This window comes from Oryctolagus cuniculus, chromosome X, assembly GCF_051225735.1.
Source record: "Oryctolagus cuniculus isolate XC-2025 breed Fujian yellow rabbit chromosome X, ASM5122573v1, whole genome shotgun sequence".
Taxonomy (NCBI): domain Eukaryota; kingdom Metazoa; phylum Chordata; class Mammalia; order Lagomorpha; family Leporidae; genus Oryctolagus; species Oryctolagus cuniculus.
The window spans coordinates 7583579-7609308 of NC_142888.1; the positions used below are offsets into that span (position 1 = coordinate 7583579).

At 41.9% G+C, this 25730-nt stretch overlaps 1 protein-coding gene across 4 annotated transcripts in view; it reads left to right on the top strand.

Moving 5' to 3' along the window:
* MBTPS2 (membrane bound transcription factor peptidase, site 2) overlaps nt 1-25730 on the top strand; it is a 45241-nt gene that overhangs the window by 7032 nt on the left and 12479 nt on the right. The window contains exons 4-6 of one of the 4 annotated variants that reach the window (XM_002719970.6): nt 6198-6301; nt 8933-9060; nt 22203-22321. In XM_002719970.6, coding sequence (XP_002720016.1) covers nt 6198-6301; nt 8933-9060; nt 22203-22321 — 351 coding nt within the window. Of the gene's footprint in view, nt 1-6197; nt 6302-8932; nt 9061-10816; nt 11154-12125; nt 13718-13825; nt 15198-22202; nt 22322-25730 lie in introns of those variants that run through there. The other 3 variants (XM_089324701.1, XM_089324702.1, XM_017349933.4) reach the window with 3 other exon arrangements.

Consider the following 25730-nt stretch of genomic DNA (forward strand, 5'->3'; position numbering starts at 1 on the left):
AGTGGAGGATGGCCCAAGTGCTTGGGCCCTGCACCCCATGGGAGACCAGGAGAAGTACCTGGCTCCTGGCTTTGGATCAGCGCGGTGCGCCGGCCGCAGCGCGCCGGCCACGGCGGCCATTGAAGGGTGAACCAACAGCAAAGGAAGACCTTCCTCTCTTCCTCTCTGTCTCTGTCTCACTGTCCACTCTGCCTGTCAAAAAAAAAAAAAGAGGGCAGTTGGAGTAGTTTGTGTAAAAAGGGATAATGATTTAAACTAAATTAGTAGCAAGGAGAATGAAGCGGGATAGAGTCAAGTGGAGTTCTCAGACCTTGGTGAGTAATTAAATGTGAGGCTGAAGGAAGAGTTTAGGATGATGCTGAAGTTACATGGTTGCTTATTGTTCACCACAAAAGAGGGTAGGAGATAAAGAAGCTTGTTGGGAAAAAAAATACGATCATTTTCTTATCTACCTGCTCAAATTAGAATGGCAAGATACTGTTTAGAGAAGAACGTATTTCTTCTTTGCATCTCAGTTAATTCACAAGAATGACTCTATTAGGAGAGCTGTGCTTTGGAACTATTAAGAAGTCAACTGCCTTTTTCGGTGCACTATTTATGCATAAAGTTAAGAAGGTTGTATCTCCTGACTTCGATATGAACTCTTGTAGGTTACAGAACATACTTTCCGTTTACTCTGTAATTCCCTACAGCCTTGTTCAGTAGTAATTCCCCAAATCCTGGCACTCAGTGTTGTTAGAGTATTCTGTGTCTAGTTTTCCGGTACATCTAATACCCTGTGTCATCATGGCAAAGACAGGCAATCATGTACTGTTGCCAGCAAATAAAACCTGCCATCTGTTAATGTAGTCATACATTATCTCAGTTATTCTTACATCCAGAAAATAATAAGAAGGAACAATTATCCTATTTGATTAAGCTTACTGATTTTTTTAAGATTTATTTTATTTATTTGAAAGAGTTATAGAGAGAGGTAGAGCCAGAGAGAGAGAAAGTTCTCTCTGCTGGTTCACTCCCCAAATGACCCCAACGAACAGACTGAGCTGATCTGAAGCCAGGAAACAGGAGCTTCTTCCGAGTCTCCCATGCAGGTGCAGGGGCCCAAAGACTTGGACCATCTTCTACTGCTTTCCCAGGCCATAGTAGAGAGCAGGATCAGAAGTGGGGCAGCCAGGATTTGAACTAGCACCCATATGGGATGCTGATGCTGCAGGCTGGGGCTTTAACCCTCTGCGCCACAGCACCGCCCCTTACTGATTTTTTTATAAAGATTGTTTATTTGAAAGGCAGATTTACAGATAGGCAGAGAGAGAGAGAGGTCTTCCATCCACTGGTTCACTACCCAGATGGCTGCAACAGCCAGAGCTGGGCTGAATCAAAGCCAGGAGCCAGGAGCATCCTCCAGGTCTCCTACGTGGGTGCAGGGGCCCAAGGACTTGGGCCATCTTCCATTGCTTTCACAGGCCATAGTAGAGAGCTGCATCAGAAGTGGAGCAGCTGGAACCAGCGCCGTGGCTCACTTGGCTAATCCTCCCCCTGTGGGTTCTAGTCCCTGTTGGGGCACCGGATTCTGTTCCTGTTGCTCTTCTTCCAGTCCAGCTCTCTGCTGTGGCCGGGGAAGGCAGTGGAGGATGGCCCAAGGGCTTGGGCCCTGCACCCACATGGGAGACCAGGAGGAAGCACCTGGCTCCTGCCTTCGGATCGGCGCAGCGCACCGGCCATAGTGGCCATTTTGGGGGTGAACCAACGGAAGGAAGACCTTTCTCTCTGTTTCTCTCTCTCAATGTCTAAGTCTGCCTTTCAAAAAGAAAAAAAAAAAAATAAGTGGAGCAGCTGGCACTTGAACTGGTGCCCCTATGGGATGCTGGCACTGCAGGCGGTGGCTTTACCCGCTATGCCACAGTGCCAGCCCACCCTTAGTGCTTTTTTAAAAAGATTTATTTTATTTATTAGAAAGAGTTACAGAGAGAGAAAGAGAGGTATCTTTCATCTGCTAGTTCTTTTCCCCAAATGGCTGCAATGGCTAGGGCTGGGCAAGGCCAAAGCCAGGAGCCAGGAGCCTCTTCTGGATCTCTCATGTGGGTACAGGGGCCCAAGCATCTGCTAGGCCATCCTCTACTGATTTCCCAGGCGCATTAGCAGGAGCTGGATCGGAAGTAGAGCAGCCAGGACTCAAACCTGCATCCATATGGGATGGCAGCATTGCAGCCAGTGGCTTAACCTGTTAGGTCCCAATGCCAGCCCCTTGCTTACTGATTTTTTTTTTAATAGATGTAAGGTCAACAGGATATTTAGTAATCTAGTGAGTATATATGAGATTAATCTTAAGTATTTAAATTTAGAGTAGTCAGAGGAAAGAGAACTACTGTACTATGCAGGCAGATACCTGACAACATGAGAATGGAGCAGGTTTGTAGAAAAAGGGACACTGATACACATTAAAAAAAGTTACTCAGTAGGGTATGAAAAAAGAGAATTGCAGATAATTAATATTATAAAGATGTCCATATCTTTTTATACTCCTGCACTGGAACTCTAGCTTAAGGAAATATTTCTAAATATAGTGGCAAAATTTTGTTCATCAAGCTCTTTAGCCTAATATTATTTATTATTATGAAGAATTAGAAACAACCAAAATATCTAATTGTAGGATGATTAAATTATTGGTGTGTCATTTAATGACATATTATGCATCCATTTAAAAATGAAGATTATGTTAGGGCTGGTGTTGTGGCGCAGTGGGTTAAGCTAACTGCTACAGCACTGGGATCCCATATGGGTGCCCATTCAAGACCTAGCTGATTGGCTTCCTTTGCTACCTGGGAAAGCAGCAAAGGATGGCCCATGTCCTTGGGCCCCTTCCACCCACATGGGAGACATGGCTGGAGTTCTAGGCTCCTGGCTTTGGCCTGGCCCAGTCCTGGCCCAATCCTGGCTGTTGTGGTCATTTGGGGAGTGAACCGAGAGATGGAAAATCTCTGTATTTCTCCCTCTCTTGCTGTAACTCTGCCTTTCAGATAAATAAATAAATAAATATATATATATATATATATATATATATATCTTTAAAAATAAATAAATAGAGGCCGGTGCTGTGGCATGGCAGGTGAAGCTGCCGCCTGCAGTGCTGGCATCCCATATGGGCGCCGGTGCTAGTTCCTGCTGCTCACTTCCGATCCAGCTCTCTGCTATGGCCTGGGAAAGCAGTAGAAGATGGCCCAAGTCCTTGGACCCCTGTACCCACGCGGGAAACTGGGAGGAAGCTCCTGGCTCCTGGCTTTGATCAGCACAGGTCCGGCCGTTGTGGCCAACTGGGGAGTGAAGCAGCGGATGGAAGACCTCCCCCCCTCTGCCTCTCCTTCTTTCTCTGTGTAACTCTGACTTTCAAATAAATTAATTAAAAATAAAAATAAATAAAGATGATTATTATGAAAACTAGTTTAAGGACACTTGGAATTAATAGAATTTAAAAAATGATTCAAGCAGCATATTTAAATCTCCTCTTTGGTTACTAAATGAGGCTTAAAAAGTGAAATTCGTTTTGTACAAAAATAAATTCCAAGTGAATTAGAATTAAAACTTTAAATCATAGATGATCTTGATAGAAGAAAAAAACTGGTTATTGTTTCTGTGAGCACAGAATGACAAAAACATAAATCTGTCAAACCATGAACTTATTATGACTGTAACAGTGGCACCTTTATTAAGATTTGATTCTTTAAAAATCTTATTTTTTTAGATCAGATTTAGTTTCACAGTAGAACTGAGAGAAAGGTACAGAGGTTTGCCATATATCTCATACCTCCACTCATGCATAGCCTCCTTCTTTATCAACATCCCCCCACCAGAGTGGTCTGTCTATTCTGTACAGCTGAGGAGCCTACACTAATGTGTCATCCAGAGTCCCTAGTTTATGTTAAGAGTTCATGCTTGGCATTGGAGGAATGGAATATTAGTAGATACTATTGCCTAAAAATTCTTATCTAGTAAAAATCATGAGCAAAATAAAATTAAAAGACAAACTGGGGAGTACATTTGTGACGTGTATTACAAAGGACCAATACTAATATTTGAAAGTGACCTTACAGATCAGTAAGAAAAAGATGGATACTTTAGAAGACAAACTAAGTCATGAATAGGCAACTCCCAAAAGACCAATGGTGAAAAATCAGGAGAAAGTTCAGCTTTACTAATGACCAAAATATGTAAACCAAATTTCAGATTTGAATAAAATAATCTTGCCCAATATTATGGAAGGACCTGCTTTTGAAGAGCAGCTTGGTTAAATATATCAAAATCTTTTAAATTATGTGTTGTAATAGCATCTGTTAAACTGTTTCAGATGCATAATGTTAAGCATTTAGCAAAGATCAGCTGAATTAAGGCTGAAAATTACCTTGTATGCAGATGTGGTTCTTTCTATTTTAACGATGAAGAACCTGAAGTGTTGGTGAAATAATGTCCGCTTCCTCAAGGTTATTTAGGTAGTTGGTGATGATGTCAGGACCTCAAACAAAATAATAAGTCCTCAGAACGTGAGCCCTTAACAACTTGCTCAGCTAAGAAATTATACCCCAAAATATTTGAGTATTTGTGTATAAGAGCAGAAATTTTTAGACTACTAAATGCCCAACAGTTCATCCAATAGAATATAATGTGGGTGTTGCAAATCATATGGAATCAGAAAATACTGGGGCAGGTGTTGAGTTACAGCAGGTTAAGCCCCCTCTTGGGACAACTGCATTCCCTATCAGAGTGCCTGGGGTTGAGTCCTGCTTCCACCTCTGATCCAGGTGCCTGCTACGCGCACCCTGGGGGACAGCAGATGATGACTTAAGTACTTGGGTCGCTTTCACCCATGTGGGAGACGTGGATGGAATTCCGGCTCCTGGCTTCAGCATGGCCAAGTCCTGATTGTTATGGACTTTAAGGGAGTGAACTCACAAATGTCTATCTCTCTATGTAGCTCTGCCTTTCAAATAAATAAAAATAAATAAACTTTAGAAAATGCTCATGGGAAAATATTTATGGTACTGTTAAGTGACAGCAAGTTTAAAAAAACATAGTGAAAGTATATTTTTAAGAAATGCATGTATGCAAAAAGACTTAGAAGGACATGTGTCAAAGCATTGAAAATAGATTTTTGCTGTTCTGTGTTTGGAGAATAGGGTTATAGGCTTCTATTTTTCTTTGAGTTTTCTAGTTTTACTGCTTTAAGCATATTTTATAATTAATATAACATATAATAAAGATGTAATTTTCTCCAGACCTTCTGGGTCCCAACTGTGGACTGAGAAGTAGATGCTCAGTATATAAGCTGTATTCATTGCCCTAGTGTGCCCCACCTAGCCTAATTTACAGAATTTCCCCTCAACAGGTGGCTTTACTTGGGAGTGATTGTTTATCTTAGTAGAAGACTCTTGGCTATCAGAAATTATTGTCTTGTGCAGCAATGCAATGATATATACGCGTGCAGTGTTTTAGGAGCACATGATTGCAGGACAAGTACTGCTTCTTATGTCTGTTAACATGTCTGTGTGTTCCGAGTGCCTTAATTTCCACACTAAACTTTAGTTTTAATATAGTATTTGTGTATCTCTGATACTATTTTTCTGACCATTGTAGTAGGATAGAATGAAGGGCATGGTGCTCTCAACTGATCAGGCTTTTGATCGCGCTAGCTTTCATCACCAACTCTCCATTATAACTTGAGAATATTAAAGGAAACTCTCTAATTTGGGAAGGGAGGGTCCCTAATAACGTAAGTAATTGGAACCTTGCAGTAACAGTTCAGAAGAAAGACGGAATTTGAACGAGAATTCCCAAACTGGGGATTCAGTCTGTAACTGCCACCTTTTATTCCTTGGCACTTTGCTGTGCTTCCTCATTGTTTCCCATGATGAAGATTTCAGGAAGTAGAGTTTGCAGTTTTTCATGTAGTGTTTCTTACTCTCTCTCCATTGGTGGTGTAGCTGATCCATAGAAACTACCTGGTTCAAAAAACTCATTGCTATTTTTGCTTTTTATTATGATAGAAGTAAAGAAGTTAACCTTGATGTTCATGTTACTTTTAGTTTATAAAACAATCTTTGGGATTTTAAGTTCTAACATTTAGTAAAAATCATGTCTCTTGGTGCCCAAGTGGGGTTCCCTTTCACCTCCACTGATAATTACTGCTATATTTTGTCTTTGAACAGGTTCCTGGTATAAATTTGCCAGTCAATCAGCTGACGTATTTCTTTGCTGCAGTCCTCATTAGTGGTGTTGTACATGAAATTGGACACGGGATAGCAGCTATTAGGTAACAATAGTTTTTTCTTTCAACTACATGCAAAGAAGCTTTTAATTTAGGAAGATTTATTAGTAAAATCTGCTTCATTTGATACTTCACTATTTTTTTTTTTTTTGACAGGCAGAGTGGATAGTGAGAGAGAGAGACAGAGAGAAAGGTCTTCCTTTGCCGTTGGTTCACCCTCCAATGGCCGCCGCAGCTGGCGCACCACGCTGATCCAATGGCAGGAGCCAGGTGCTTCTCCTGGTCTCCCATGGGGTGCAGGGCCCAAGCACTTGGGCCATCCTCCACTGCACTCCCTGGCCACAGCAGAGAGCTGGCCTGGAAGAGGGGCAACTGGGACAGAATCCGGCACCCCGACCAGGACTAGAACCCGGTGTGCCGGCGCTGCTAGGTGGAGGATTAGCCTATTGAGCCGCGGCGCCAGCCAGATACTTCACTATTTTCTTTGTGTGGATATTACCCAGTGTATATCCATCATTTGTTACTTGAAGCAGCTTCTCTTTTATAGTAAAAGTTACTATGTTCAAAAATCTGCTCAATTAACCATGTGCATATCTATAATGTGGACCTTTCTGTCCTTTGCCTTTTGCCAGCATGGTTATCTCAAGGTTTTTCATCTAATCCCGAAAGCTAATCTTTATCCTTGGGTCGGAATGATAACCACTGCTCTGAACCTACCTATCAGTCCTTTCTTTGGCTTATCAGTTGAAATAATTTCCTGCTTCTGCTCTTGTCCTGTGCTAGTTAGAGGAAGAAAATTGAAAGCTCTAGGATTAAGAAATATCAAAGCCTATCTAGAAATTCAAGTGGAAGAAAAGAGAGTAAGACCTGCGACGTCAGTGTGTCATCATAATTATACCTGAGCTTTTAAAGGCCTTCTACATTTAAAAATTGTGATGAGAAAAGTGCATGTCACAACTCCCCTCGCCACTGCCAGTGATAATTACTGCCATAATCAGCAGGTGTGCTGATGGAAATGTTTTAGCCTTTGTGTATATGGAACAGAGAAAAGTTTAAGAACCACTGTTTTAAAGAAAATGTAATCACTTCTTGTTACTTCCATTGCTTATGAACAAGAGTTTTTGGCCCTTAATAAACCTTTAACTTGACAGATGATCTACTGTTACACATATGTGGGCAATAGTAGCTTAAAAGGACAACAACATTTTTATCTTTTTCATCTTTTTTAAATTTTTTTTTAATTTTATTTATTTGAAAGGGTTACAGAGAGAGGTAGAGACAGAGAGAGAGATCTTCCATGTACTGGTTCACTCCCCAAATGGCTGCAATGGCCGGAGCTGAGCTGATCCCAAGTCAGGAGCTTCTTTTGAGTCTCCCAAGTGGGTGCAGGGGCTCAAGGACTTGGGCCATCCTCTACTGCTTTCCCAGGCCATAGCAGAGAGCTGGATCAGAAGTGGAGCAGCCGGGACTAGAACCAACAGCCATATGAGATGCCAGCACCACAGGCTGGGCTTTAACCCGCTGTGCCACAGCATTGGCCACCTTTTTCACCTTTGCTTTCAGATTTTTAGCTTTGCAGCCTTTAGGTTTTATATAGAGAAGCATCATTATTAAGTTTACTAATTCACAATATGTGAAATAATGGACAATTTTTTATAAAATCCTGATTACCAACAATGAATTATACAGTTATCATAAATTTTTAGTATTAAATGACAGCACAATATATTTAACTGATGCTTTTTCTAGAGTACCTGTTTCCTCTTATGAAAGTATTAAATATATCCATTTGTAGAAAATGAAATGATGAACATATTTCTCATAAGGACAATTTGAACATTGTCCTTTTAAGAATGTATTTATGGGGGCCAGCACTGTGGCGTACTGGGTAAAGATGCCACCTGCAAAACCCATATGGGTGCCGGTTTGAGTCCTGGCTGCTCCTCTTCTGATCCAGCTCTCTGCTGTGGCCTGGGAAAGCAGTAGAAGATGGCCCAAGTGCTTGGGCCCCTGCACCCACATGGGAGACCCGGAAAAAGCTCCTGGCTCCTGGCTTTGGATCAGCACATCTCTGGCCATTGTGGCCATCTGGGGAGTGAACCAGTGGTTGGAAGACTTCCCCACCCCTTCTCTGTAACTCTGCCTTTCAGATAAATAAATAAATCTTTAAAAAATATATTTATATTAATATTAGCTCAACAGGAATACACTGAGATAAATCACCACCTTTGTTTATAATAGCTAAGACAAATGTAAGAATTAAGATATTTACTCAGATTATATGTTCTCCTGTGACTCTGACAATAGTTAATAGTATACCATAAAAATGTTTTTCATTTACTTTCTCATAGAATTGTTAAGCATTTCTTTATATATGTGACTAATTTCAATTTGCTTGGCATATTGGTTTTAAAACTTTTGAAGTTGTAAATCTATTTCAGAATGCTCTATTTTATAAACTTCATTTTCACAGGCAACCAAATCTGTTCACTATTTTATAAAATTCTGAGTATGCATAATGTAGACACAATGTTTTTTATTTTGCTGTCCAGAGTGACTTTTTTCTTTTGTAAGTAAGAATTTGATTTATAATGAGAAGTTTTAAGATTGCATACATTAGTAATTTGACAGATATAATCATATTAGTGAATTCCTTTTTCTTATGTGATTTCTTAGGGAACAAGTTCGATTTAATGGCTTTGGAATTTTTCTCTTTATTATTTATCCTGGAGCATTTGTTGATCTGTTCACCACTCACTTGCAACTTATATCACCAGTCCAGCAGCTAAGGATATTTTGTGCAGGTAACAGATTTATTTTTTTAATGTGCATATGTGATTTTGTTTTTTTGTTTTGTTGTGTGTGGTTAGTGGTTTTAGAGGAAGTATATCACAAATGACAACATGTTATCTTTCGGTTAGTAAATTCAGTTTATAAGACTCCCTCAGAAGTAGTCCAGGAAAATAATTTGTTTCTTCTTTAAAATCAACTGAAATAACATACATTATTAAAAACTTATATAGAAAATAATAGAGGAAAACTTCATTTTTCTGAAGCCAAGAAATGGCCACAAGGCTGAAACCACAAAGTACAAAGGATATCAACTGAGCTAAAATACAGTGCATCAAATCAAGGAGAAACACAAAGAATCAATCAAGAGGTAAAAGAATTCAGGAATGGAAAAAGAATGATATGCCAGGATGGATGGTAAATTCTAGCTGTGTCAGAGTTCATTTGAAACCATCATTTGGAGATATATGGCTATATAGGAAAGAAATTTCTGATAAACAGAGTTCCATCTGAGCTAAATTGACACAAAGCACATCCAATCCACCACAACCATGCATCTCTTTAAAAAAAAGGAGTAACTGAAGCTAAGTAAGCATGGAGTTAGAATTCTTGGGAAAACCTGTGAAAATAAGAGAACTAACAAAAAAATAAAAATAAAAAAACAACTGGAGGTGGGAACTGTAAATCCAAGTACTAATTTCCTCAACTACACAGTGGAAAGCATCTGCCTAAAGTTTTAAATCAAGAAATAGAGACTTGAGTGTATCACTTAAGATTATAAACACACACTACAAGATCTAAAAACACATAAATTCTTTAAATTATCAGGGTGAAAGCATGAAATACAGACCAAAGAAAACAAATTTTTTTAAGGTTTATTTGAAAGGCAGAGTTAACAGAGAAGGAGAGAGGTCTTCCATCTGCTAGTTCACTCTCTAAATGGCTGCAACAGCTGGAGCTGGGCTGAGCTGAAGCCAGGAGTTTCTTCCAGGTCTCCCACATGGGTGCAGGGGCCCAAGCACCCCCTGCTTTCTCAGGCCACAGCAGAGAGTTGGATTGGAAGTGGGCAGCTGGAACTTGAACTAGTGCCCAGATGGGATGCCAGTACCACAGGCAGTGGCCTTACCCGCTGTGCCACAGTCCTGGCCCCAGAAAACAAATTACATCAAAAGATAAAATAAGGTAAAAAACTTAAGATCAAAACACATTTATTTTGTAAATAAATATAAATGAGATAAGCTCACCTATTAAAGAGAAATACCCTTAAGTTTGGATTTAAAACATCGCAAATTTGTGATGCACAAAAGAAATTCATCTAAGAAATTGCTTAAAAAGATTGAAATTAAAATTATGATGAGAACACACCATGCAAATGTGAATAGAACATAAAAGCTCTCGGTTACATATAGGGAACCACTTAATAATTAGGAGTACAAGCCACAGTTTAAATGTAATAGTTGTGAATCTTACTATATCAAGTAACCATCGAAGTACACAACAAAAACAGAAAAAGTACAAGGAAAAACAGAACTATAATATAGATACTCATCTCTTAACACATGGTAGATAAGTATAAAAAAATCTAATCAGTAAGGTAAAATTAGGTAAGTCAGATTCTTTATGAGGAATACAGAAGATAGTTTTCTTGTCAAGTGTCAATGAAACGTATAAAAATTGACCGTGTTATAAGTGCACAAAGAAAAGCTCAATAAATTCCCAAGTATAAGAGTAGGAACCTAGATAAAATTCACTTGAAATTTATATATTTAGGGGTCAGCGCTGTGGCATACCCGGTAAAGCCGCCACCTGCAGTGCCAGCATCACATATGGGCACCAGTTCGAGTCCTGGCTGCTCCACTTTCAATCCAGCTCTCTGCTATGGCCTGGGACAGCAGTAGAAGATGGCCCAAGTCCTTGGGCCCCTGTACCCACATGGGAGACCTGGAAGAAGCTCCTGATTCCTGGCTTTGGATTGGCATAGCTCCGGCCATTGCAGCCAATTGGGAAGTGAACCAGTGGCTGGAAGACCACTCTCTCTCTCTGCCTCCCCTTCTCTCTCTCTCTCTGTAACTCTTTCAGATAAAATAAAATATTTTAAAAAAATAAATTTATATATTTATCTTAATGATAACTTGGATCAATTTAATTCAAAACCACAACTGTAGTATAATGATAGCATTATATGATAAAATAAAAATTTAAAAACGATGATAACAAAATCATTTTTCTGGGATATGTAGTTTGGCTAAACGGAAAAGTCACTGCCTTAGGCAATTATTAGGCATTTAGAAATGAAAATCAATCAGTTAGGCACTCAATTAAAATATGAAAATTATAAAATAGTTAAATGATGAAATTAGTAAGGATCACACAGAAAATAATATTTTAGAGAAAAGCTACATTGAACTGTTAAATCTGAAAGTTCTGGGGCTGGTTTTGTGACACAGCAGATTCAGCTGCCACTCACGACACCAGCATCCCATGTGAGCAACCGTTGAAGTCCCAGCTGCTCCACTTCTGATCCGGTTCCCTGCTAATGCATCTGGGAAAGCATTAGAAGATGGCCCAAGTACTTGGCCCCTGCCACCCATACAGCAGACCAGGATAAAATGCTGGGCTCCTGGCTTCGATCTAGCCTAGCCCCTGCCACTGTGGACATTTGGGGAATGAACCGGTGGATGAAAGACCTCTCTGTCTCATTCTGTAATGCTGCCTTTCAAATAAATAAAATAAATCTTAAAGAAAATCTAAGAGTTCTTTGATTAATAAAAAGGTGAAACTGGGAAAAAGCATGTATAGACAGAAGCAACAGTTAGATTGAGGAATGACAACTGATACAGAAAAAATTAAATAATTATAAGTGTTCTTTGTTCATCTCTGTAAGAAAATTTTCAAAAAGCTGGATAAATGTAGGAAAATAAAAATAGCTGAAATTAACTCCACAGGAGATGAGGGGGAAAAAAATCTAAATAGGGCAAATAATTGCAATAGGAGAAATTAATCAATTAAAATATTTTTATTTTTAGTTCCAGTGTAGCATAAACTTTCCAGATCACATGGAAAAGAAAGTCAGGTTGTCTTTTTTTTTTTTTATTTTGAGGATGGCATGTTCTTTTATTTATTTTTTTTAAGATTTATTTATTTGAAAGTCGAAGTTAACAGAGAGGAGACGCAGAGGCAGATATATATAGAGAGAGAGGTCTTCCATCTGCTGGTTCACTCCCCAACTAGCCACAACGGCCGGAGCTGTGCTGATCCAAAGCCAGGAGCCAGGAGCTTCTTCCCGGTCTCCCACACGGGTGCAGGAGCCCAAGCACCTGGGCCATCTTCTACTGCTTTCCCAGCCCATAGCAGAGAGCTGGATAGGAAGAGGAGCAGCTGGGACCGGCACTGCAGGCGGCGGCTTTACCAGCTATGCCACAGCGCTGGCCCCACGTTGTCTTTTTTAATCTATTATGTCACTGATATATCTGATACTACCCGTAAAAAACATCCTACAGACACATGATATGCCAAAAAAATCCTCATCTCAGAAGTTGAGACAGTATTTAACAAAACTCAATATCCAATAATGGTTAAAAAAATCCTTAGTAAAAGTAGAAACCTTTGGATACTTAGGACAAATGGAGATTTCTTGCTATCAACTATTATTGGTATTATTAAATGTTGGTCTGTAAATGTGGGTCAGCGGGATTAAATACAAGGAAAAAAAAAACGCTGTATAAATATTAGGAGTAGGGCCCCCCTTATCCATACATACTGTTATATCCGTGGTCCCAGTGAGACAAGAAAATCGACTGAAATTAATTATAGAGAAATTCAGTAAGGAGCTTGTTTACTGCCTGGAGACTCGGCAACCAATAGGTGAGCGAGGCCGCTCGGGGCTGGCGCGAGCCTGAGCGTGTGCACTGAGTACCAAAAGGAGGGGCCGTGGCACGCGCGCGTTCGCTAACGGAATGGCCACAAGCGCATGCGTGGATTGCCCACGCACACGCGCTGGACACTCCCAGAAGCACCCGCTTCTTCCTCTTCAACCGTCAGCGGCGTTCTGGAGTTCCCGCTTCTCTCCAGAGTTCGCTCTCTCCGCTCAGCCTGTTTTAACTGCTTTTCAGCCGCTCACGAGCTGCCGAGGGCCAAAACTGCTTGGCTGAGCCATGGCCTCGTACAACGCTTTGTACAACCCTACGGAAAACTCGGGCGTTGCTACAGAGATGGTGGAATTACACCAGGCCGGGTCAGAGACTGTGCCGATGGCTACTATGCCAGTGCAGGCGGTCGATGTGTACGAAGATGTCAGCGGCAACTGGGTTCACGGTGGCCACTACCACCCACCCCTGATCGCTCTGCAGCCGCTTGTCACCAACAGCTTCTTCCATGGGGACCATGACCAGGAGTTGATCATGGTGCAGACCCGAGAGGAAGTGGTGGGCTGTTACGACTCAGACAACCTGCAGGGTACCAGTGACTACGGAGACGAGAGGGTCATCCCGGTGCAGGGGAGCGCCGAGGACGTTCAGCAGAGCCTGACCTGTGAGCCATCGTTGGCCTGCAACTACGGCAGGAAGGCAAGCAGAAAGCAGGGCAGCTTCCGAGCTCGCAGTAGCAGTGAGGCCGCGGCAGGGAGCAGCAAGAAGTGGGAGCAGAAGCAGGTGCCGATCAAAACGCTGGAGGGTGAGTTCTCTGTCACCATGTGGTCCTCTAGCAGTAAAAGGGAGTGTAATACGGTGGGTGGCAGCCAGAGTGATGGTTCAAGTTCTGATTATTCTGAGTACTTCACAGGGAAGAAACTTCCTCCTGGAGGAATACCTGTTGTTGACCTCTCAGACCCCAAACAGCTTGCCGAATTTGCCAAAATGAAGCCGAGAAAACCCCAGGACAGTAGTTCGAGGACAGTAGCTTGCCCTCATAAAGACTGTGAAAAGATGTTCAGGGATAACTGTGCCATGAGAAAACATCTGCACACCCACGGTCCCAGGGTCCACGTGTGCACAGAGTGCGGCAAAGCTTTTATTGAGAACTCGAAGCTAAAACGACATCAACTGGTTCACACTGGAGAGAAGCCCTTTCAGTGCATGTTCGAAGGCTGCGGAAAACGCTTTTCCCTGGATTTCAATCTGCGCACCCATGTGCGAATCCACACCGGAGATAAGCCGTTTGTTTGCCCTTATGATGCCTGTAATAAGAGGTTCGCTCAGTCAACTAACCTGAAGTCACACATCTTAACGCATGCTAAGAACAAAGCCAGCCAGTGAAAAGAAGCAAGATCATTCTCAAACTTGGGAAGTGTTTCCAGTAGTTGTGGTTAGGAACTAATAGTGTTGTTGTATTGTTTGTAAGAAAGAGTTTAAAAAATTAATTCTTTTTATCTAAAGGTTGTGTTTTGATATAGTAAGAATAAAACGTAAGCTTTTTTTTTCTTAAAGTAAACCTTTACATAAGATAATATTGCTAAGATGTTTTATCTCATTCTGTAATGGTGTTTTTGATGAAGTTTAGTCCCAATAAGAGAAGATTTCATGAACCTTGCATCAAAAGACAATTCTTTATACATCTGTATTAAAAATGGGACTTTTCTTATAAATGTGAGATTAACTTAAATTTTTCATATGTTCATGTTTCTTATAGATGTGAAGTTGACTTATTGCTTATTATCTTTTTCAGGTGTTCATGTTTATACTTTTAGGAATAGACTTAATAATTCTTTATATTTTTTCTGGAGGTTGATAACTTTATCTGCAATATATTTTCTTTAAAAAAATGAACAATATGTACATATGTATTTTTCTTCTTAAAAATGACATATAATTGATAATCTCAGAGAGGGAAGAAAGCCATGAAAGTTTTGTTTTCTGTTTTAGTTTTGGTTATATTCTGTGATGTTAACACATTTTTTCATAACTATCCTTTAGCTGCTTTGAATTTTGGAGTTTTGAATATTAGATAATTTAATAGTATTTGCCAATTTAAACATTTTAGTCATTTTATTTTCCCATAAATACTACCAGATGCTGTTGCTTAGAATAATGTCTTTGTTACATCAGAGTAATGCTCAGTAGATGATATTGTACATATATGGAGTTTTAACATCTGACATGTACATCCTTTGTAATCAAAAAAGGCAAAAATAAAATACTTGTTATAAAGAAGAAAACAACAGTAGTTCGCCTGTGTAAAATATAGCTGTTACAAAATAAAGAAAAGGAGGGTACTATTGGCAGTAGTGCCACTGTTAAGAAACCTTGCTCTAGAGAAAGTAAAAGCTGTAGCAGAGATTCCAGAGGTGTACTTAGAAACAAATCACTAATGGAAAAGAGGTTGTTTAGATGCAGGAAATATGTGTGCTGCACCACCCTCATTGCCACTTGGCCATTGTGGGCAGATCCAGAATCTGGACGGGGTGATCTGTTAGCAGCTGCATGCCTGAATGGCAATAGGAGAGCACTCCGGGAGTGCAGGAATCAGTGACACCACCTCTGCTCAACCGTTCATGCCTTGTTTTTGTGACGAGCAACTAGTAGTGGGTAGGGATGTGGCAAGTGGACACAGTATTCTAAATTAGTTTCTCCAGAATAAATTCTAGTGCCTCAAAGAATTATAGGGGTTTTAATTGTGTTAATGAAGCTATGAAAGCAGTTTAAGAAAATATAGATATCTTCTATCTGAAACACTTAACACAAAGGAGCCATTTAACCACCGCAAAATTTTAAATGTCTATATAGATGAAACTACAAACCTAGCAAAATAAACTGGGAATAGAAAATTATAATACCTGTTACAGAGGACCCAATTCCCCAAATATATATATTATAAGTAATAATATAAACAAACTAGTTTTTTTAAATAATAAAAAGCAACCCAGTCAAAAAATGAGCCAAGATGTCAATAGGCGATGTCTAGAAATACACAGCTGGCAGACAAAAGAAACACACATAGGGGCTGCTGCTGAGGCTCAGCAGTTTAAGCTGCTGCCTATGCTGCCGACATCCCATATGGGCACCTGTTTGTGTCCTGGCTGCTCCACTTCTGATGCAGCTCCCTGCTAATGTTCCTGGGAAAGCAGTGGAAGATGTCTCAAGTACTTGGGCCCTTGCACCCATCTGGGAGACCCAGATGAAACTCCTGCCTCCTGGCTTTGGCCTGGCCCAACACTGACTGTTTCGGCCATCTAAGGAGTAAATCAGGAGATGGAAGATTTCATTGGAGGTCAATTTCAGTGCCCAAGTCTTGACCCAACGATTCCATTTTTAGGTAATTTTCCATACCCTCCCAGAAGCAGACTTAATTAGGTACATAACCATATTAGCAAAGCTGTTTATTGCAGCATTGTAAGAAAATATTAAAATGACCTACATGATCAATGGTAGAGAACTTTATAAATAAATTTATGTTAATTAAAATGAATTTGTGACATATAAGAAATGGGATAGATATGTATAAATATGGGAAAATTCCAAAATAAATAAAAAGCAAAATCATATTATTGGTGATTTTGAAAATTTTTATTTGTTTGAGAGAGAGCTCCTGTCTGCTGATTGAGTCCCCTCATTCTCCCAGTGGCAGGGCTGGGCCAGGCACTAGGAAGTTGATCCAGGGCTCCCACATGGGGAGCCATCACCTGCTGCCTTTCAGTGCATTAGGAAGAATCTGGAATCAGAAGCAGAGCCTGGACTCAAACCCAGGCTTTCTGATAGGGGGTGCTGCTGTCCCAGCTGGTGGCTTAACAGCTGGGCCAAACACCCAGCTCCCCTGGGGTTTTTAAAAGATATATCTGGAGGCCGGCGCCGCGGCTCACTAGGCTAATCCTCCGCCTAGCGGCGCCGGCACACCGGGTTCTAGTCCCGGTTGGGGCGCCGGATTCTGTCCCGGTTGCCCCTCTTCCAGGCCAGCTCTCTGCTGTGGCCAGGGAGTGCAGTGGAGGATGGCCCAGGTGCTTGGGCCCTGCACCCCATGGGAGACCAGGAAAAGCACCTGGCTCCTGGCTCCTGCCAACGGATCAGCGCGGTGCGCTGGCCGCAGCGCGCCGGCCGCGGCGGCCATTGGAGGGTGAACCAACGGCAAAAGGAAGACCTTTCTCTCTGTCTCTCTCTCTTACTGTCCACTCTGCCTGTAAAAAAAAAAAAAAAAAAAAAAAAGATATATCTGTATGTGATAGACTGTTTACCCAACAAGTCCTGGACCAGAACTGCTTTAGTTATGTCTGGAATTTAGTGACTTTAAAAAGAAGGAACCTTTACATTGTAAATATGGTGCATGGAACATGTGTTAGCTAGGTATCTGACTGCTCTGACAGCTAAACTGTCATAAAGCATCCCAAATGCAAATAGTTCGGTGTGGATTATAATATCCTGTGATTTGGGGAAAACTCAGGCTGTGTCTTGTGAGCTTTGCTTGTTAGCTGTTCTCAACATGCAGCTTCTGTGTCCAACTGCATCATAGCTACATTCCAGCCAGTAAGACAGGGTTATCTCCATTACTTCCATTCCCTGAGAAAAACTGAAATAGAAAAAGGGAAGACTAGGTGTGCAAGGAGTAGTTATCTAATGGTGTGCTAGTGAAGCTTTAACACTGGGTCTAGAGGGTAGGGATGCTAGCAATTGGCTAGTTTCTGTGGTGTAAACACTCCCACCATGGCCAATTTCAAGCTGCCAACCTACAGTTCTTAAAGTGAACCCCTGGGTTCATGTAACTATCTTTACCATAGGACAGGACGTAAGATATTAAGGGGAGAATGAGTTTTAAAACGATATCTTGAAAAGCCTTTTATTGTGTTTGTGTGTACATGTTTCAAGACATGCATGAAACATAACCTGTAACTACACACCACACTCATTTTTCAGTTATTGAGATGATTTGTTTAATGGATAATCATCTTTAAAATCCTTTAAAGCTACTCTTAAGTATTACTATTAAGTTTTATTTAAAAGTTATTTAAAAAAACTTGTTGTTTTCATACCTTGCATAAATTATCACTTACATATATATCATCCTATATATGTTGGTGTGGGCAGAGAAAATATCTGGTGGGATAAAATAGAAAATAATAGTAGGTTGACTGTGATTCATGGGACCAGTGGTCAAGAAATGACACTTAGGAAAATGACTTTTTTACTAGTTCCTCCAATACTGTTTGGATTTTTAAATTCAAAATGTATTTTTCAGTCATTTTTAAAGCCAATTAAACATTTTAATTCATTTAATGTTAGGGTGAAAGCAAGATTTTTTTTGTTTTACCTTTATAATTGCTAAATAATGTCCAAATGGAAGACCAAGGAAGTATATCACCACCAATAATTGTGCCCACACATCTCCTTAATAATTGGCATAGAATTATCTAGTTGTGCTGTCCGAACATCACCCAGCCCATCACCTTCTCTTTCACGGCTGTGAATTGCCAGCCATGTAGAGAATTGAGCGGTTTTGCCCTGCCCTGTTTCCTAGGCAAGGGGTTCAAGGGAAGGAGATGCTTGTCTTGCCCTGAAAGAGAGAGGGCAAATGCGAAGATTTGGAATTGTCTAAGAAGAGAGTAGTGTCTGGTGTCTCATTTCTTGCTTAATATTTGCTGAGCTGTGAGCTCACTCTGGTGCTGCCACCAAATTGGAAAATAGCATGGGAAATTTTTTTGTGTTCCCCACGAATTTGGGGATATACATAAATTATGTATTTATAGAGCCACATTTCCAAATATATCCACTGCCTAATTTACTGGTTTTAAACTTACGAAGATATCATTTCATTTCTTCAAATGTCGTCTCACTTCCAGGGTGTCATTTATATTAGTCTCATGAAGAATACTTAAATCTAGTTGTATAATGCAACTTTAAAGTGTTGTATATGTAATAGCTAGTTATTCAAACAGTGAACTATATGCTGATTTTGAAAAGAAAAAGTTGGTAGTGATTTGTCTGAAATTCGATAGGGAAGGAAGAGAGAAAATGACATGGGATATTTCCTGAGTACATTATAAGTGAAGGTCTTTAAATTTTTAATTGATGTATAAAGAATTTTTGGGAGGAGGATTAAACAATATCTGTTATCCAATCCTAAGTGAAGAGTAAATTGCCTTAAGAAATTCTTTAGATTTTCTTGATAAATTAACCTTTAACTCATGAAGATAAAATTTGTCCTTTCTGGCTCCATATTAAATTTTCAAAAAATCTTTCTTAAATATTGAGAACCATGTTGTTATTATCAGTCAGTTTCGAATTTATTGGAGGTAAAGTAAAAACATTTAGTAACCATAGAAATGATGCTTTGATTAGTTAGCTGTAGCTTTGCCTAGGTGATGATTTTTAATTTTTCAGATGTAACTACTATAAATGATCAGTCATCTAGTAACCTGAAAATCACTCTTGTGTCTTTATAGGATTAAGGTGGTCGTGTTTTCTTTTTTTGTTTCCAAGCTATGCTAAGCACAAGTCAGTCTTGTTGTAAACCATAGCCCTTCTAATAATTACTAGAAATAGCTTCAAGCCTATTAGTACTTACTGCCTCAATCGTAGCCATAGATTTTCTTCTTGGTTGACCCGTGATATCATTCTTAAACCCTTGTTCACCTGTGGTCATATTTTTGTACTCTTGTACCAGTTTCACTAGTTAGTATATAGACCACAATAAAATTGACCCTCAATTCCATCCATGCCCTGCTGTTGCTTAACTACTCTCATATTAAAATCATGAAGAAAGCAAGACAAGACATGCCATCACAACTACTTAACATTGTTTTAGAAATTCTAGCCACTGCTGAAAGACCAAAAGAGGGGAGAAACTGAGGTATGAATGTTAGAAGAAATAAATGATCATAATTAAAAATCCAAGAGGTGAGGTTAAAAACTAAGCAATCCTAAATGGAAAGTTCAATTTGGCGGTTGATTACAAAATAAATATTCAAAAATTAGTGTATTGTTCCCGTGTGTTTGAAACAGCCAGATAATGTAAGGAGAAGAAATGATTACTTTCCGCAAGTAATGTGACATGGTAAAAAAAAAATCAAAAATTAACATTTTGTAAGCAGTATATAGGACCTCAATAGAGAAAGCTAACAAATCTTTAGTGAGAAATGTAAAAGAATGGTAAAATGGAAAGATGCCATGTTCCCGTGTCAGAAATGTGAAATTGTGTAGAAATCCTAACTTGAATATTTAGTGGTTGTAAAAATGATTCTCTGGAGCTGGCGCTGTAGCATAGTGGACTAAGCTGCCGCCTATGGTGCTGGCATTCCATATGGACACTGGTTCGAGTCCCAGCTGCTCCACTTTCTATCTAGCTTTCTGCTATGGCCTGGGAAAGCAATAGAAGATGGCCCATATGCTTGGGCCCCTGCACCCGTGTGGGAACCCCAGAAGAAGCTCCTGGTTCCTGGCTTCAGATCAGCACAGCTCCAGCCATCTGGATAGTGAACCAGCAATGGAAGACCTCTCTCTCTGGCTCTACCTCTCTGTAACTCTGACTTTCAAATAAATACATATTTTTTAAAAAATGATTCTCAAGAGCCGGCGCCGCAGCTCACTAGGCTAATCCTCCGCCTTGCGGCGCCGGCACACCGGGTTCTAGTCCCGGTCGGGGCGCCGGATTCTGTCCCGGTTGCCCCTCTTCCAGGCCAGCTCTCTGCTGTGGCCAGGGAGTGCAGTGGAGGATGGCCCAGGTGCTTGGGCCCTGCACCCCATGGGAGACCAGGAAAAGCACCTGGCTCCTGGCTCCTGCCATCGGATCAGCGCGGTGCGCCAGCCGCAGCGCACCGGCCGCGGCGGCCATTGGAGGGTGAACCAACGGCAAAGGAAGACCTTTCTCTCTGTCTCTCTCTCTCACTGTCCACTCTGCCTGTCAAAAAAATAAAAATAAAAAAAAAAAAAGATTCTCAAATATATCCAAAAGAATAAAAAGTAAATAATCAAAAAAATAAAATAAAGTCAAAGTATTTAACTAGCAAATACTTTACTGTTGTCACTACCAGTAATTACAGTTGTTTTACTTTAACTAAAATAATCTGGAAAAGAATGGAAAACCCAGAAATAGGCTAATGAATAGATGGAAATGTAGTGTATGTTAAAAGTAAATTTTGGGGCTGGTGGTGTGGCATAGCAGGTGAAGCCGCTGCCTGCAATGCCTGTACCCCATATGGATGCCGGTTCAAGTCCCGACCACTCCACTTCTGATCTAGCTCTCTGGTATGGCCTGGGAAAGCAGTAGAGGATGGCCCAAGTCCTTGGGCCCCTGCACCCGTGTGGGAGACCCAGAAGAAGCTCCTGGCTCCTGGCTTTGGATCGGCACAGCTCCAGCCATTGTGGCCAATTGGGGAGTGAACCAGCAGATAGAAGACCTCTTTCTCTCTCTGCCTCTCCTCTCTCTGTATAACTCTGACTTTCAAATAAATAAATATATCTTTTTTTAAAGAAGTAAAATTAATTTGGTAGACAAAAGGATGCATTACTCAGTAATAATTGGCTAAACATTTGAATATTTGTAAATCACATGATACATAAAATGAGTTGCAATTATAAAAGACTGAAATGTAAAAATCAAGCTATTTAAGACCACCTCACCTACAGAAGAGTGATCACTTATATATTATTACAGGTGGGAAAGTTTTCCTTTGCATGGCTGCAAAGGTTGAATATATGTTGGATGAGATTGGTGGATTTGATCAGATGGATTTTAGGGTTTTTTTCTTTATGGTTTGTTGCTTTATGATCTATGACGTGATGTAAATGAATATATATCCCACCAATACTACTCTCCATAGCAGGTTAATGCTTAACATATAAACATTCTCTTTGTCTGAGTGCTATTTAGGTTTCCATGTCACAGTTCAGCAAGAATTTTTTTTTTATTTCACCTTAACTTTTATTTGAATGTATTTGAAGTTTCTTTCAAAGATCACAAGTATGCTTTAATGATATATACATTTTCTGAAAAGAGGATATATTTAGAAGATACTATTTTTGTGACTATTAAATGCTCATTTTAGACTTCAGTATGTGAAATGAAGTTCACCTCTAACTGAATGTCTTTGTGCTGTGCTGATAAGTGGATCTCTCTGCCTCACAGCTTCTTCTGGCGTCTTTACTGAGTTATCAGACTGCTCGAGAGCTATGGATTTCAGCTACCTATGTCATTCCTTCCCCTTATTGAGCTTATTGCACTTTTCTTGTATTTTCAGGTATCTGGCATAATTTCGTCCTGGCACTCCTGGGTATTTTAGCCCTTGTTCTCCTCCCTGTGATTCTTTTGCCATTTTACTATACTGGAGTTGGAGTGCTCATCACTGAAGTCGCTGAGGTAAATGATGGATGTTGGGATGTGATACTTACTATTGAATGTCAGGAGATTTAATTTAATTTCTCCTCATAGAGAATGCTCTGCTTTTGAAGAAATTACTGTGATCCTTTAACATCTAATAAAATGGTGTGAAACAGATTATCTTTTTAAGAATACCATGAAAAATTGTTTTTGTTCTGAGTTACATAGTATTGTTCTACGTGTAGTTTATTGATAAAATGCATTGTTACCTTTGCTGTTTATTTTTTTTTAATATTTATTTATTTATTTGAAAGAGTTACACAAAGAGAGAAGGAGAGGCAAAGAGAGAGGTCTTCCATACACTGGTTCACTCCCCAGTTGGTCGCAATAGCCGGAACTGTGCCAATCTAAAACCAGGAGATTCCTCCAGATCTCCCATGTGAGTGCAGGGGCCCAAGGACTTGGGCCATCTTCTACTGCTTTCCCAGGCCATAGCAGAGAGCTGGATCGGAAGTGGAGCAGCCAGGACCCAAACCCGTGCCCACATGGGATGCCGGCACCGCAGGTGGTAGCCACAGCACCGGCCCCCGCTGTTTATTTTTATATCTCTGCTTTTGAGTCAAATGTCCCTGCTCCTGGGCTGGCGCTGTGGTGTAGCAGGTTAAGCCTCTGCCTACAGCACCAGCATCCCATATAGGAGCCAGTTCAAGTCCTGGCTGCTTCACTTCCCATCTGGCTCCCTGCTAATGCACCTGGGAAAGCAGCAGAAGATGGCCCAAGTGCTTGTGCCCCTGCACCCACATGGGAGACCCAGGAGCTCCTGGCTCCTGGCTTTTGTGTGGCCCAGCTCCAACTGTTGTGACCATTTGGGGAATGAACCAGCAGTTGGAAGATCCCTCCCCCTCTCTCTGTAACTCTACTCGTAAGATGTATAAGAGAAAACGTAGTCTACAGCTATGCCACCCTGAACATGTCTGACCGGTAGTTAAGGAGAGCCAAGCTTGATTAGTACGTGAATGAGAAAGATGAAACCCAGACTGCCCAGCAGAGCATTTTTGTAGAAGTTTAAGTTGATATATTCAACTCTGTGTTATACTCCCTTGTCGCTCCCCCTCTTCACGGAGGAGCAACACTAAACCCTGCCTAGGCTTCATATCCGAGTCACGGCACCATTATGTCGCTCCCCCTCTTCATGGAGGAACGACACAGGACCCTGCGCTGTTCTTTTGTCTGCTCGGCCCTCCCCGGGTTTGCTGCTGGTTCTTCCCGGGTTGGCTACCATCCCTTCCACCTCCGTGGAAGGGCGGTTCCCCCTGCCACCTTCCCCACTTCCGCGGGGGAGCGGCACACCGCCGGCCGGCTCTCTCGGGGGCTGCACAGGTGTTCCTTGTGGGGAGCAAACCGGACTAGACTGTTACTGGAATTAAGACTTATTCTATGCATCTGCTCTCCCACAATATGGCGCTGGGAGAGAAGTAAACAGCTTCCGCACAGCTGCCTCCAGTTCAACCAATAAACTGTAGGACTTGCTCCTGATTGGAGGAGAGCAGCGTACTCGGCGTGTGGGCAGCCGAGTTGGGATTGGCGGAGGAGGACTATAAAGGAGGAGAGAGACGGCATGCACCAGGAACATCTATGGGGAACATCTAAGGGAACCCGTGCAGCCCCCGAGAGAGCCGGCCGGCGGTGTGCCACTCCCCTGCGGAAGTGGGGAATGTGGCCAGGGGGAACTGCCCTTCCACGGAGGTGGAAGGGATAGTAGCCAACCCGGGAAGAACCAGCAGCAAACCCGGGGAGGGCCGAGCAGACGAAAGCACAGCGCAGGGTCCTGTGTTGCTCCTCCACGAAGAGGGGGAGCGACATAATGGTGCCGTGACTCGGATAGGAAACCTGACTCGGATAGGAAACTTAGGAGGGAAGAAATGACTCGGATAGGAAACCTAGGACGGATATGAAACTTAGGAGGGAAGAAACGGGAAGAATTGGGAAAATATCGGAGAGAGAGACTAGCAAACAGCCTAGGGAAAAGCCGGACGAAAAAGGAGCCGGAAGAAGCTATTGAAAGCCTAGGCATAGACTCAGATACGGACTACGGGGGGAAGCTGGGAGAAATCTCTAAGGTCGAAAGTGAAAGTGAACGCTAGAACAAACAGACTCGGACGCGGACTGTGGGGAGAGGCCAGGAGAAATGAGGGAGGAATATTGTTGGAAGAAAACTTAGGGAAACATACCGGGTAGAGAAAAATGTTAGGGAAATTGAAGCCGCGGGGGGCAGGCCAAGGCGGACACGAAAGCCACTTTGGGATTCTCAAGTTAGCCCGGGAATAGGGGGCGAAAAGTTGAAACTAGAAGCTGAAACGTGAGCCTGGTTGGGATCCGTCTGATTAGCCCGGGGAGCAAAGGACGGGAAGCCAAACCGTGGGGCGGAGACGTACGCTGGGTTGAATTCGCCAGGCTAGCCCGGGGAACTTAGATTGAATGCTAGTGGCGGACACGTAAGCTACGCTGTGTTACTCGCGGAAGCCGCCGCGTGCAGAGAGAGCACGGGGCGTGAATAGATAGGGAACGGGGCTGGCGTAGGCCGTGGTTCAGACGCGAAAGGGTTAAGCGTGGAGACCGCGGAGCGCGCGAAGCCGAGCCGCGCAAAGCCGGGAAGCTGCGCAGATGAGAGAGGCGCGCGGGCTGAAGCGGCGCAGAGCCGGGAACCCGCCGGCGGGGCGAGGTGCCGGAAAGCTGCGGGGATAAGAGAAACAGAAGTTTAGAAGTAAAAGAGAAATAGGAATGTTGGCAGACAGAAGTAAAATGGGAGAAATAGAAATGCCCGGAGATAGAGAAATAGAGAAAAATAAGGCCTCCCCTCAACATGGCAACGAGAAAGCTTGGATTCGGTCTGCCTGATTAAGTGAGGCGATGAGCACCTGGGCGGCTAGCAGCTTATGCGCCGCAGGTCACCGAAAACAGGCACGAATTAACATCAGTAAGGCTTCCCCACAATACCGCAATTAGAAGGCTTGGATTCAGTCTGCCTGATTAAGGCGGTAAGCGCCAGCAAGCAGCTCGACCAGAGTATGAGCTGCAGGTCACCGAAGATAGGCACGAACCAACACTAATAAGTCTCCCCCACAATAAGGCAATGAGAAGGCTTGGATTCGGTTTGCCTGATAGGACTTGTAAGAGCCTGTGGCAACTCTAGCAAGTAGAGCAGAGTGTGTGCCGCGGGACACCAAAGACAGGCGCGTATCAACGCCAAAAATAAAAAGAAAGGGGGATCTGTGGGGAGCAAACCGGACTAGACTGTTACTGGAATTAAGACTTATTCTATGCATCTGCTCTCCCACAATATGGCGCTGGGAGAGAAGTAAACAGCTTCCGCACAGCTGCCTCCAGTTCAACCAATAAACTGTAGGACTTGCTCCTGATTGGAGGAGAGCAGCGTACTCGGCGTGTG